This window comes from Helicoverpa armigera, chromosome 22, assembly GCF_030705265.1.
Source record: "Helicoverpa armigera isolate CAAS_96S chromosome 22, ASM3070526v1, whole genome shotgun sequence".
NCBI classification, from domain to species: domain Eukaryota; kingdom Metazoa; phylum Arthropoda; class Insecta; order Lepidoptera; family Noctuidae; genus Helicoverpa; species Helicoverpa armigera.
Genome location: NC_087141.1, coordinates 607710 through 620080, shown reverse-complemented (window position 1 = coordinate 620080; position 12371 = coordinate 607710). Strand labels below are relative to the sequence as shown.

At 37.6% G+C, this 12371-nt stretch overlaps 1 protein-coding gene across 8 annotated transcripts in view; it reads left to right on the top strand.

Annotated features, from left to right (window-relative positions):
• LOC110371746 (homeobox protein cut) overlaps positions 1-12371 on the top strand; it is a 131750-nt gene that overhangs the window by 97896 nt on the left and 21483 nt on the right. For all 8 annotated transcript variants that reach the window (XM_049843410.2, XM_049843411.2, XM_021328118.3 and 5 more), the window contains one exon: positions 6286-6467. In XM_049843410.2, coding sequence (XP_049699367.2) covers positions 6286-6467 — 182 coding nt within the window. The remainder of the gene's footprint in view (positions 1-6285; positions 6468-12371) is intronic.

Genomic DNA, 12371 nt, shown 5'->3' with positions numbered 1-12371 from the left:
ATGTATAAAAGAGTAATTTTGGAAGTGTTACTACAGAATTTGAAGAAATCCTGTAATAAAACATACAAATCAAAAGTCAACAAGGGGTAGAAACATCGGCGATGAGCCAGCATTTCTGTTAAATTCAAGCCCGATTTACCTCCAACACGTTATCACACGAACTGGTTGGATTCTTGAAAAATAAATGTGATAGCAACGGGCGATACGTAACTATAAATTAAAATAATTATCGCCTTTTGGGGGTAGAATGCAGAGGCTTCGCCATCAGCTGTTCGTTGCAGCACGAAGGTTGGAGTTCCGATTGCGGTGTTTAATACTTTTTTTTGTGGCCTATTTGGTATTACTCTTAAGGAAAAAATAAGTGCAGATAGCGTAGATTAAGTTTTAAAGTTGATTTTCAATTCATATATTGAAAAATATACTTTTCCCTTTTTATCATCATACTTCATCGTACAGCTATGAAACATTCACAAAAGACACACAACATTATACACCCAAAACACTTTCAATGCAGACACACAAAAAAGGCCCCATACCTCACCGCGAAACAAACCATTTTAATTGCAACACGAAACTATATTTTATCCGTGGTATGCATTTTTTCCGACCTCCCCCGGCAGGCCGTTTCTCAAAATAATCTGGGCTAGATATCTCACCCCCACGTGATCTACTACCCTCGCCACGGAAGAAACACGTTTCTCTAGATATTTTTCTTTTAATCCCGAATGACGTCTGAACGTAATTGGCGGTTATTTTCGAGTCGCGTGAGGTTGGTAGCGTGCGATGTACGTTCGTAATTTGAAAATGTGTGGCTCTATGTTTGGTTTATTTGTCGATCGTTTTTTGTTTGTTGTTTATAAAAAAAATCCAAACCACTTATCAATCTAAGTACAACAGCAATAAATGTTAACGCCGACAAGTCTCGCTCCGATAAAGTTAACATGAAACCCGTGAACCGATGAACCTGGAACAATCGGTACCAATAACTTCCACATACAAAACTTATCATCGAAATCAAAACAGCGACACCCCAATAGCGCCCGTCCCGACCACAACAGGCAAAACTTAGTTTTCCATTCGGTTTTATAACGCGAACGATAGACAGGCAATAAATGAGCTCCCACAACTTATAATTGCTTCATTTCGTTGTCGACTCAAAACCGAGAACTATGCACTTTGCATTCGGCGTGTCTGTCTCGTGTTTTCAAACGATAATTGGATTTGTCAATAAAAAGTATCCCTGAAATCTGACAGGCCTCGTATTAGATAGCCTTCTTCGTCTGGATGTCAGACAGAATTATAAACTGACATCCCTCACAAAATACAAAGCTTTTTTAAAATTCGGTAAAACTTTTCATTAAAGCTAGACCTGAGATAAAAATAGAACAAAAAGCTGCTATAACCCTATCAATCCCGAGTCTTAAATTCGCCCGACGTTCCACAATACCCTTCATTCAACGTTAATCACGTCCGTTACACGGTTCATTAAAAACTATCTAGTATTTAATACTGACAGAATCTCCGCGCTAAAGTTCCCAAACATGAACTGACAGCGACGAAAAAGTAATAATCGAAATGATCACGATTCATCGCTATGTTTATCCGAACGCCACCGACGTATCATGTCAAAAGTGCATGGACAAGTTCCATGTCAGTGTTTGCCCGTTAAAATATACTCTAAATACAAATTACCAAGCCAAACTCGACCCTATCGCCCACACAATAATACAAATGTTGTACAATTCGCGCTTGTCCGTGTTTATTAATTTTTAGCATTTTCACGGCGCACGTTCGATATGACGCCTGATTGATGATCGCGACGTTCATTGTCAATCAAACTGTTACTGTAAAAGCATTTGCCGAAATGTGAATATTTATGAATCACAAATGTTTGTCCCGTGCAATACGTTAAAATAATAATTTTCATTCGTTCGTTTTAATTCCGATAGATGCGATGACAGCTGAAGAGCACGTAATAAACGGATAGTATGAATCTTTTTGAAACTCGCGTCCAACTGTTCAATCATTCGCGTCGTTTATCATCTTTTTTGAAACGAAACGAAACTCGTCGCGTCAAACTAGACAGACTATAGATGACGTAAAAAGAAAAACGGCCGTCCCGCCGTAGAAGCTTTCCGAACGTCTTTTTGTTCGTTCAGTTGGTATTACTCGCGCGTTCGAATTCGAAATTTGAATTTTCCCGCTTAAACGTCGGCCTAATAAATGTTTTCCGACGATTCGCGATTTGGTAGGCAGACCATCTGACACTGAAGAATTAGGACATGGAGTTCTTGGTTTAATCTTTGATCAGGTAATGAAAAGGTTGTAAATGCACCGCATGCAGGTACTCGTTGCTGCGACATTGTATCAAAATGACTGACATTGAGGGACACTGCAGGTAAAACAAATGCTCTGATATGTTAAGCAGATATGGTGTCATAAAATCAACTGTAGCACTTTCTGAAGGATACGACCTCCTCACAATAGTACTGAAAAGATAAGTTTTTTACTTCAGTGGCAGTTGCACGAAGTTTTGAACAAATCAGGACTAGTCCCATATATCTTGGGTGCATACTCCCCCTAAGCTGTTTGACCACTTTGACAGATCGCAACATGAACTCTTTCTACGTCAAAATGGCGTATTAGGTTTTTTTACTCAGTTGTCTGTCATCAGTTCCTTTGTGATTGAGCTGCATTGACGCATTGTGCTCCAAATTGATTCTGTTTTGTTACTTTATTGAGCTTCAGACAATCGTGGTCGTCCATCTTTGTTTTTCCATCGATCTTCGATGAAAGAGGTTATGGTTTTGAGAAAAAGACTAAAAAGTTCGGTCCTTTGTAGCTCAATTTTGTGGATTGGCTTTTGACTAGCTGTTTGATCATCCTTGTTTCGTACTTTTCGCTTTCGTTTGGGTATTAGAATACGTAACATTTTTAACCGAACATTAGTCGGTAATACCAGCATTTATGAAGACTTTTTCTACTTCCAAAGTATCATCAGCGCCATAAATAAGTGTGCGCATATTATCACCATATAAAAGTAGGTGTAAGGTAGAATCGAGCACGTCTGATAAACCGCCGGGGACGGTGGCGGATTTATGGCCCGAGAGCCGACCATTTGCATCGGAAGGAACCAGCCAGGAATGTGAAGCGACGCACGCAGCACCCTGTGTGGCTTGTGTCACTGTTACACGCTCTGATATTAATTGCCTGACTATTTTTCCTTCAGCTTTCAACCCCAACGATGACACTTGAAGGTATAGAGAAGATAAAACTTAAATGAACTGTCCCATTTCCCAGTCATCAACAGTCAAGCAAATTAGCAACTGTCCGCGTAATCAACGAATAAACTACCAACTACTTCAAATGAAGTCCCGAAAAATCCCATCTAGAAGTCCAAACAAAGTTGCTAACACATGTAAATCTCACCAAATTGGGCAAAAGGTCTTTTTTAAACGATCCGCACGAGAGAGGTATTCGAGTTAATCGACGTCACAGTGGGGTGATCACAGACCCCGGCGGCCACGCTGTAATTATACTAAAAATGTGGTAGACTTCAATAAAAAGCTGAAACTGTGACGGGCGGCGGTCGAAAACATAATTGTCCATAGTAATGATTGTAGGTAATTGTGCGAGGGTTACCCTTAACCCTTCGCTGAAGGAACCCTTGGATGCTGGGTAAGATGGAGGCGGACAGCGATCTTACGTCCAAGGAAAAAAAACAGGAATTTTATCCCGTATCGACACTAACACACCGCAACTGAAATACCAGACCATATTTTTACCATTTCTAATATTCATATATCAAAAATATATGCCATCCTGTAGGAATCTCAATTAAGGTTCGTCTTTATCTACAACAAAACTGCCAATTATTACCTCTGAATCAATTTCTAGAAAAAAAAATATACAGTCGTCATCTCCTAGATCCCGCTACCGCTTATAACTTAAAACTAAGTTAATAGCGGTCAGTGCAGGTTCGAATTAAGACAATAATTACTCGCGGTGCCGTCCGCCCAAATTTTCGTTTCGGCTAATACTTTTTATGGTGACTCTACTCTATTCTGAATGTTTACATACCCTTTATGGGCACGTGAAGGATTACTTGACCATGACGAGCCCTGAAAACATCCCATCCGCTTAAAAATATATTTATTTCAAAATTAAAGAAAGAAAATTGCAATAACTCGACATATAATAAAACATACAATTAATTATATCAAATAAAAAATTTAATGTCAATAAACAAACGAAAAAATGCCGTGAAAAATCAACTTGACATATACTGGCATCCATCTTTTATTAGCGCGTTCTCTATGTCAAAATATTTCATTTGTTCTCATTAGTTATTCTATATTATTATGAGTACAATCGTAATGATGTCTGAAGGTTATTTTTCAGTTTTTTTACTAAAGAGGCCGGTTGTTAAAGATTATTTACGACACTTCTTCTAAAAGTACCTACGTCAAAAGATATTTGCTGGAGTATTATAATGCTGATATGTTAAGATATTGATGTCAAGGTGTTATAATAATTAGGTGATTTTTACATGATAAGTTCTAGAACAGTTCTAAAGTAAAAACAAACACTAAAAACTATTGTTCATTGTTTTTGTTCGATATAACAAAAGGCAAATGATTTATCGTTATGCATTCAACTTAATTAAAACTTCAGTCTAGACGAGAAAAAAGCATCGGACAATTTTAAACAATTTAATTAATTACTATTCTAACCATTATTTGTTTAGGTATAAGTAACTAAGAATTCACTCGAATATTAATATATCCTGTATAATCGTTATAAAGTATTTAGTATAATAATAAGACTTGCATCATAATAACCTCACTTCACACCTAATTAACGATATTTTAATGCATTTCATACTTAGTCATTAATTTCAGCTCCTGAATTGTTGTGTATAATATTGCTGCCACATATTTTTCTTTAACTGTTGTCAAATTGACATGACTGGCTGTATGACTTCAAAATCCTTTGCCGATAAAAATACCCTATCTATGGTTCTAACCCTACTTAAAATTATATTAAATTAAGCATTATATTACTAGAAAATCCTCAAAAGTAAGACCTACAGTAAAGCATCGTGAAGACACAGTCAGGGTCACGCGGTGGCCGTGATTTCCGTCGCATCTATCTACTCGTATGATATGCATCTTCACGCTCGGGCGCCGCGACGCCCCACCTGACTGCCAACAATTGATATCTTCCGAAGGTCGACTAATAACATGCTGAGAATCATCCAAGCGTCACTCTCAAACAACTACCTAACCCTTATTGTAACACCACAAGGTTCAAATTCCTTTAAACTGTAAATAACTTGGGCTAAACGTACGGCCGTCTTGTTAGGTGCTGATTTCATGAATAGATCGTCAATTGTCTTGAAATGTGAATAGTTTTAAGTTTTCTTGCTTTTGTAACGTTCGAAGTCCATTGATTTTAATATTTTAATCGTATATTTCTTTGTGATCTGGTATTAAACTCGGTAACAAGAAAAATCCGTAATCATTGCGTAGGTACGAACATAATTAATTGACATGTTGCTAAGCTATTAAGTTACAGAGAGCAATTACATTTACACGCGTGTTTCAATAAAAAGGATTAATATTACTACTAATTTAGGCCAAATAAAACGCGAAGTTTCAATAGTAAATATTAACTTTATTATAAAAAAAACGTCATCCGCCATCTTTATCGTGAAAGATTGATCTACATAATTACAGATGCCTTTATTGTGGCTACAGATAACATAAGACAATTATATGGCAATTAAATTCTTTAGAAAATACTCCTCTGGCGACATTTTTAATGTTGTAATGTTATTATTTTAATGTTGGTAGTTCTGTTTCAGACGTACGTAATAATTTGAAATGGTTACGTGATCATGTAGTTTCTGCTTATTTCATTTAGATTGCTTCCTGAACTTAGTCATTAAAAGTATCCTGAATATTGTTAATTATCTTTTCTTTGAGATTTTATAAGGATTTTTGATTGGATATCATTCACCCGAGCCTTTTCCCAACTAAGTTGGGGTCGGCTTCCAATCTAACCGGATGCAGCTCAGTACCAGTGTTTTATTAGAAGCGACTGCCTTTCTGAACTACTCAACCCAGTTACCCATTGGATAATAGTCTAAAATACAATTTTATACAAGAGTTCTAGAATCGACCAAATAGGTTTTAACCTCCTTCAACCCCAACATTCTAATTTCAAACGTCCTCCTTCAATCTGCCACAATAAAAAGTCTAACTCCCATTTTCCTCTCCCCAGATCGCACAACTAGTAGAAGACGTCCGCCGTCTCCAAGCATCGCTGACAGCGCTGCAAGAAGCTCACGCTCAGCAGCTGCAGCGGCTGGAGGAGCGATTGGACGAGAAGAAGCAGCACATAGCCCGGCTTGAAGCCAGGCTTGATACGCAGAGAGACTATGATGACATTAAGCGGGAAATCAGGTGAGTATCCGTCGTTCTGATTTTTTGGGACGACTGTTTTTAAAAAATGTGGGATTTCAAATCTTGAAAACTCATTCTTTAAGTTAGAAGATTCAGTTGAAAGTTATGAACTCATAAGGCTTTAGTTATCTTAGACACAAACTTCACTTGGAAAGAACGCAGAAAAATATTCTGAGGCTTTATAGAACCTAACGCTACAAAAACCATCAAACATCTCTAGAATACTTTTAGTCACAGACCTACAATTCTATAAGTAGATATTGAATAAAAAAGACCGCAAAATACTAAAACTCAAACATCGGTTTCTATAGAATCGATTCCCCTTTATCAAGATCCTTACGACATCCTTTAAAAGTTGAAAACGTGGACAATAGAGGTGGTGTTAATAAACTTGATAAGGCGTATCTCGGTCGTTCACCTGCACACAGATTATGTCTGTTTGTTTGTTCAACAAGCCTTGAATGTTGGTACCGCACTGATCTTGGCACCACGCACCTTAACTTTGCTGCATTTCCTTATTTAATTAAGAAAAGACTTACATTATGATAAATCATGACTCAATAGGACATAATATTGGATTTACATAATGTGATTCCTCCTAAAGCAAAAATGACAGCAATATAACATGTCAAATGTCAAAACAATAGTTGTTTCAAAATGGCTGCCACATAATCAAGGGCCAATAAAATGCTGCATCTCTTAACCAAAAACAAATAAACGTTCCATTTCTTAGCAAACATTTTAGAGGCCCATCTAAAGTAGAAAGTAACTTAGGCACCTTATCAGCCGTCAGAAAGGATTAAATCTTTCGCCATAGAACAAACAGAAAAGCTAGAAACGGTATGATAATCCCAGTTAACTTAATGTCACTTGAGTACATATGTTCAATGTATCATTGTGTGTTTAAACGCAGTTGTTTGGAGAACGCACCTTTGACAGATAAGCTGGCGCCTTTTACCTGGCTCTGTTTGAATAGTTAGTCAATTATGATGTAGCTTATATACGTTGGCTGGTAAAGGATTGGAAGAATTAAGCTGTCTCTTGAACCTTTCGACTAAAACCTCTCTGGTGATAGAAAAAGCCGGCTTCCAAATGTAAAAGTGGCCAAAAGGGACTCAAATATAAACGCAGCGATTCAGAATATGGATATAGATTGACAAACATCATGTAAGGAGCAAGTTTTACATGACAAAATTTAGTCTAAATCGGTTCTATCGCTCTATCGTGGCATAGATAAGGATTTCATCAACCTCTCAAATAGTTTTTGATCAATAAGTTCTTAATACTAGATCATAAACACGAGCCACACAGCCCGCCTGCACTGTCACAGTTGTTTAGACAGCTTGTTCAAGTACCAGTTAATTACCGACACCCACAGGGTCTTTTATGGAGTTCCCAGTATTTAATGTTGTTTTTCAAACAAGGATTGAGACGTCACTTTGAGATCTGACGCCCGCGGTTTTTGGTACCGTCTGTGTCATACGAGATACTTCCTCTTTCGGCACTTATGTTGTCAAGTAACTACATACAAACTATATCAAGGCATGTCCTTTAAAATTTATTGTAACAGCCAAAGTACTTTGACGAAAGGAGTCGTAAAACGAACACACTTTACCCAAACGGCATTGGTAAACGTTGGACAGTAAATAGAATACACCCATCGGCTCCCAGACTCACTGAGGAGGTCCGAACATGTTTTTTTTGTTCGCCACATATCGAAAACCACTTGTCCCCTGAATGCGGTCCCTTGTACCTCACACCAGTACGCTAAACGTTCGAGATAAGGAATTTAGCGGCCTCCCCTAAGTTTACACTATATATTGATACAAAAATCGCTCCCTGAGAACTTTAAAAGGTGACTTTTTTATTTTCCTGTCGGATCAGTGGGAAATATAAATAGAATTATCGAGGGACGTTAATATTTTGTCGCGATAGTGGGATGAGTGGGAAATCGTTTTGTTTAAGAAACAATAGACTGACGTAACTTCTTGTAGTCTTATATTTGAGTGTCAATTCTGGCAATTTCTACCAATATTCTGAGTATTATGAAGTTCTGCAGAACCTGTATTAGGTGACTAGCTTTTCCCCACGTTTCACCAAGCGTTTTAGTGAAACTATGTATCGCACCCGAATAAAAAGACAGTTATATCCTTTCTCAGACTCTAGACTATCTCTGAATATCATTTGAATCAGTTCAGTTATTGTGGACAGAGAGACAGAGTTACTTCCGTATTTTAAACATTAGAAAGGACCAAATCTCCCAAAAACCATTGTTTATCCGGATGCGCCTTCAATGGCTGTTCCCACGAACTAATATCGTAATCAAGCGATCAGTCAACATCCTTCAGCCATCTATCACCTGCTGATAACGTTAATTAGCACTCTCGGAGTTTCTCATCAGGTGTCAGACAAGGTGCAGATGCCTCTAAGTGAATACGGCGTATATTGGTTTAAGTTTATCAATATAGTTGAAGGAAAAGTTACAGTATTGGTTAGATTAGTGAGTTAACTACGCCTGATTGCAAAAGTAAGGTGTATAGAGTAGAATATATGTCTCGTAGAGAGCCCAAAATAGACTGGCGGCTTGTTAAATATCCTTCTATGGACGTGAGAAACAAACTGCAATTCACAGAATAATTTCTTCAGCTTCAACAAAGTTAAATAAAGACGTTGCATATAGTGCATATACGTTACAATGGCCACATCACAAAGACCCACTCGGTCTAATAATACATCTCAACAACATCCCAAAACCGATGTTTTGAGTTTAATGTGCACCAATACGGTGTCATACGGGCGGCGCCTTTGATCCGCCGTCAAAGATCACATCACACGCGCCGACATCGCGACATAAAATCAAGACTGTGCAAACACGATAAAAAGTGTTATTTTTTTAACTTTATAAACGTCGATCGATTACGGTTTACGACGGGAAATCGGAAATTGGGACGGAGTTATATATAACAGTTTATCGTCAGATATGCACGTGAGAATTGCAGGCTTGTTCATCATGTTGGCAGAACATTTTATGGCATTTTTTTTTTTTAATAAGAATGTAAGGTCATGGATAGATGATAAATTTAATCTTAGAGACGAAAAGACGACGACGACATGAACAAGTAGCTTCGAAGCTACTTGTTCAAAAGTAGGTAAATACACGAAAATTGAATCCAAGAAACAATAACAAGGTGTTCCCAATAACAAAGCTCGTAACAGACACATTATCAGTCCACACGACACAATATGATAGAAAAATAAACGAAATACACCATTTCAATTATTGCCGGCAGCACGCGACTCGACATTTGGTGTCTTTCCCATGATTCGCCTTCCTTTAACAAAAGATAACTTCTAATCCTATAAGATCTATAACTCCCAATATAAACATAGAAGCACCTGCACTGGTTTATTGCTTATTTATTCCGGTTCTCAAGTAAGGATTAAGTTATAGCCAGCCCCTGAAGATTAAAGCTCAATGGAGGGCGCAATGGATTGATTTCTGAACGCGGTTCCCGCCAAATCTCCGCTTAACTTGCCTCCGCCGTCATTACGTTCGATTTATTTGTTGTCTGTGGCTCTTTGAGGATTTTGTACCCACGGAGGTTTTATTAAATCTGTTGGATTTGGTAATAGAATCAGGTTAGCGCTCTGAAATTAAACGTCAATTTGAAATGCTAGACGAATTGTATGCTTTACATGAGGCAAGTCATAAAAATTGAATTACAAATTCTAATCATGATCACACAAGATCGTGAGATTCTCGCAAGTATCTTTATAATTAAAATAAACTCAAATTACCCAAAACCCAAATACAACGGGCATAATGTTGACACGTCAAAGATGAAATTAAAAAAATCTCAAATAGAGATTGGGGCCGGTTATCTCGTGTTTAATTAACATCTAAGCACACAAGATTTACATAATTTCAAAGAAACATTCTCTTATATTATGTGAGGTGTGTTTGTCCCTATATATATCAATATGAGAGGCTGTCGGAGACACCTGTTCTCATTTGCTTAGGCGGTGTTTGTCTTACATTTAACGCAAGTTTAGCCTAACACTGTCGCACACAAATTATCAACTAATTTACGTGGCCCGACGACTTTTGAAGCCATAAAGAATGTCCGACGGGCCTAAGATTTTTACTGTGTTGACACAACATAAGTTTGGTGTCTACATATCTGAGAGCGGGAAAGTTTGTGTCAATATGACTTAGTTTAAACATGGAACCAATGAACGTTTGCGTGATTTTCAAGTATTTGGTTCGTGAAGGCGTCGGTGACCGATCGATCAGTGATTGGTCAGCGCCGGGGGGGCGGGGCGACGTTATCGGCGATCGCGATGATACTGCAGCGTGACGTCACGCCGATTGTCAGACATTGATGGAAGCACCACGTTCCACGTTTGAATTTGAATACAATTGCGTTACGCTATCGACCATGGAGGTTCAATGTCGCCATTTTTTCCTAGTCACGTGTATTTCGGATGACTTATCTAAGTCTTGTTAAGCAAAAGATGATCTCGTAAAGTATCGGTGATGGGAGCGCTAAGCCCCAATGACACAGCACAATAAAACAAGGTAAAGAACTCGACAGGAATTCGTAATTCGCTAATCAATATTGAAACATCCCTTTGCAGGAACCCCTTTGGAAATATGTCTTTGAAATATTCCCTTTAAAGGGTTGAACAGTGTGGGGGGTGATCAATCGACATTTTGTCACAGATTTTGAAATATGATAGTCATTCGCGGGATATTTGTCGATTGAAGCTGAAAATTGTCTTGAAGAGTTACTGTCTTTTTTCGTGTTGTGCATAGTCATTATTGGTTCACATTTTTACCAATGCGGGACAAAAACCTCTTGGGAGAGCCGGAATAAAGAGAAAGCATAAATAAGCTCTGTTAATCACTTCAAGTAATTCGTACTAAGTGTATTTTTAAGTAACTCTATTTTCCAATCAAAATCGTCTCGTACCAATAAACAAGTAACATAGAATCAAAGTTAACCCCAAACATACGATACGAACTCTTCAAAGACTAAAAACACAATGTTTTAAAAAGTTAACACACTAATTAATTCAAAGTTAGGGTAAGAGCACATCGGTTACATTCGACGCATCAAATATTCAGTGTGTACACGCCTTATACTGAAGGCTTTTGGCCAAAGACAAAGATGCTTTTAAGGCTTTACACAGAACAGGGAAAGGGATTGAGCAGATCACGAAATATTTTTAAGCAATTTTTCAATATATCTTTCATACCAGTATTAATACTTAACATGGTAAAACTTTATAACATTTCAAAGCAATGAGGTTCTAAACCTTTCCTTACCTAAAAAATAAAACGTTCCAAATTCAAAATAATGACACAAGACCATAGACAAGAAACTGATAAAACCTCCACGCCACTCTACGCCACGAAGCTTAGATGTCGTCACTTCCCAACTGTGTCATCGCTGTTTATAATGTATCAGTATTAAAACCCCCGTAAACATTACCCGTCTTCCTTGTACAGGTAGTTTATATTTTGTGAGAGTTTCTAAGCTTTTCACGTTTAGAACGATGAAAATTTTGAAAAAAAAGTTCATCTTTTACGTTACTTGAGTCTATGGAAATTGGGCAAAGGCTTTCATCTGTACAGCCTTAAATATCAAGATGAATGCTTAATTCCAAAGATTCACCTTTCATCATACTTTCTTTTAAAATCACGAAAACAAGTGATCCAATATCATCGTCGAAATAACAACGTTTGCTTATTATCTATGCATGTGAAAATCCCTTAAATTCAGACTTTATTGCTGTAAGAACTATCATTACTGGAGAACTTATGGCGCCATTTTGAAAAAACCAAAGCTGCTAGCTATTGCAGGTACATCGCATTCACTGTTTAGATTTTTTATTGCATAC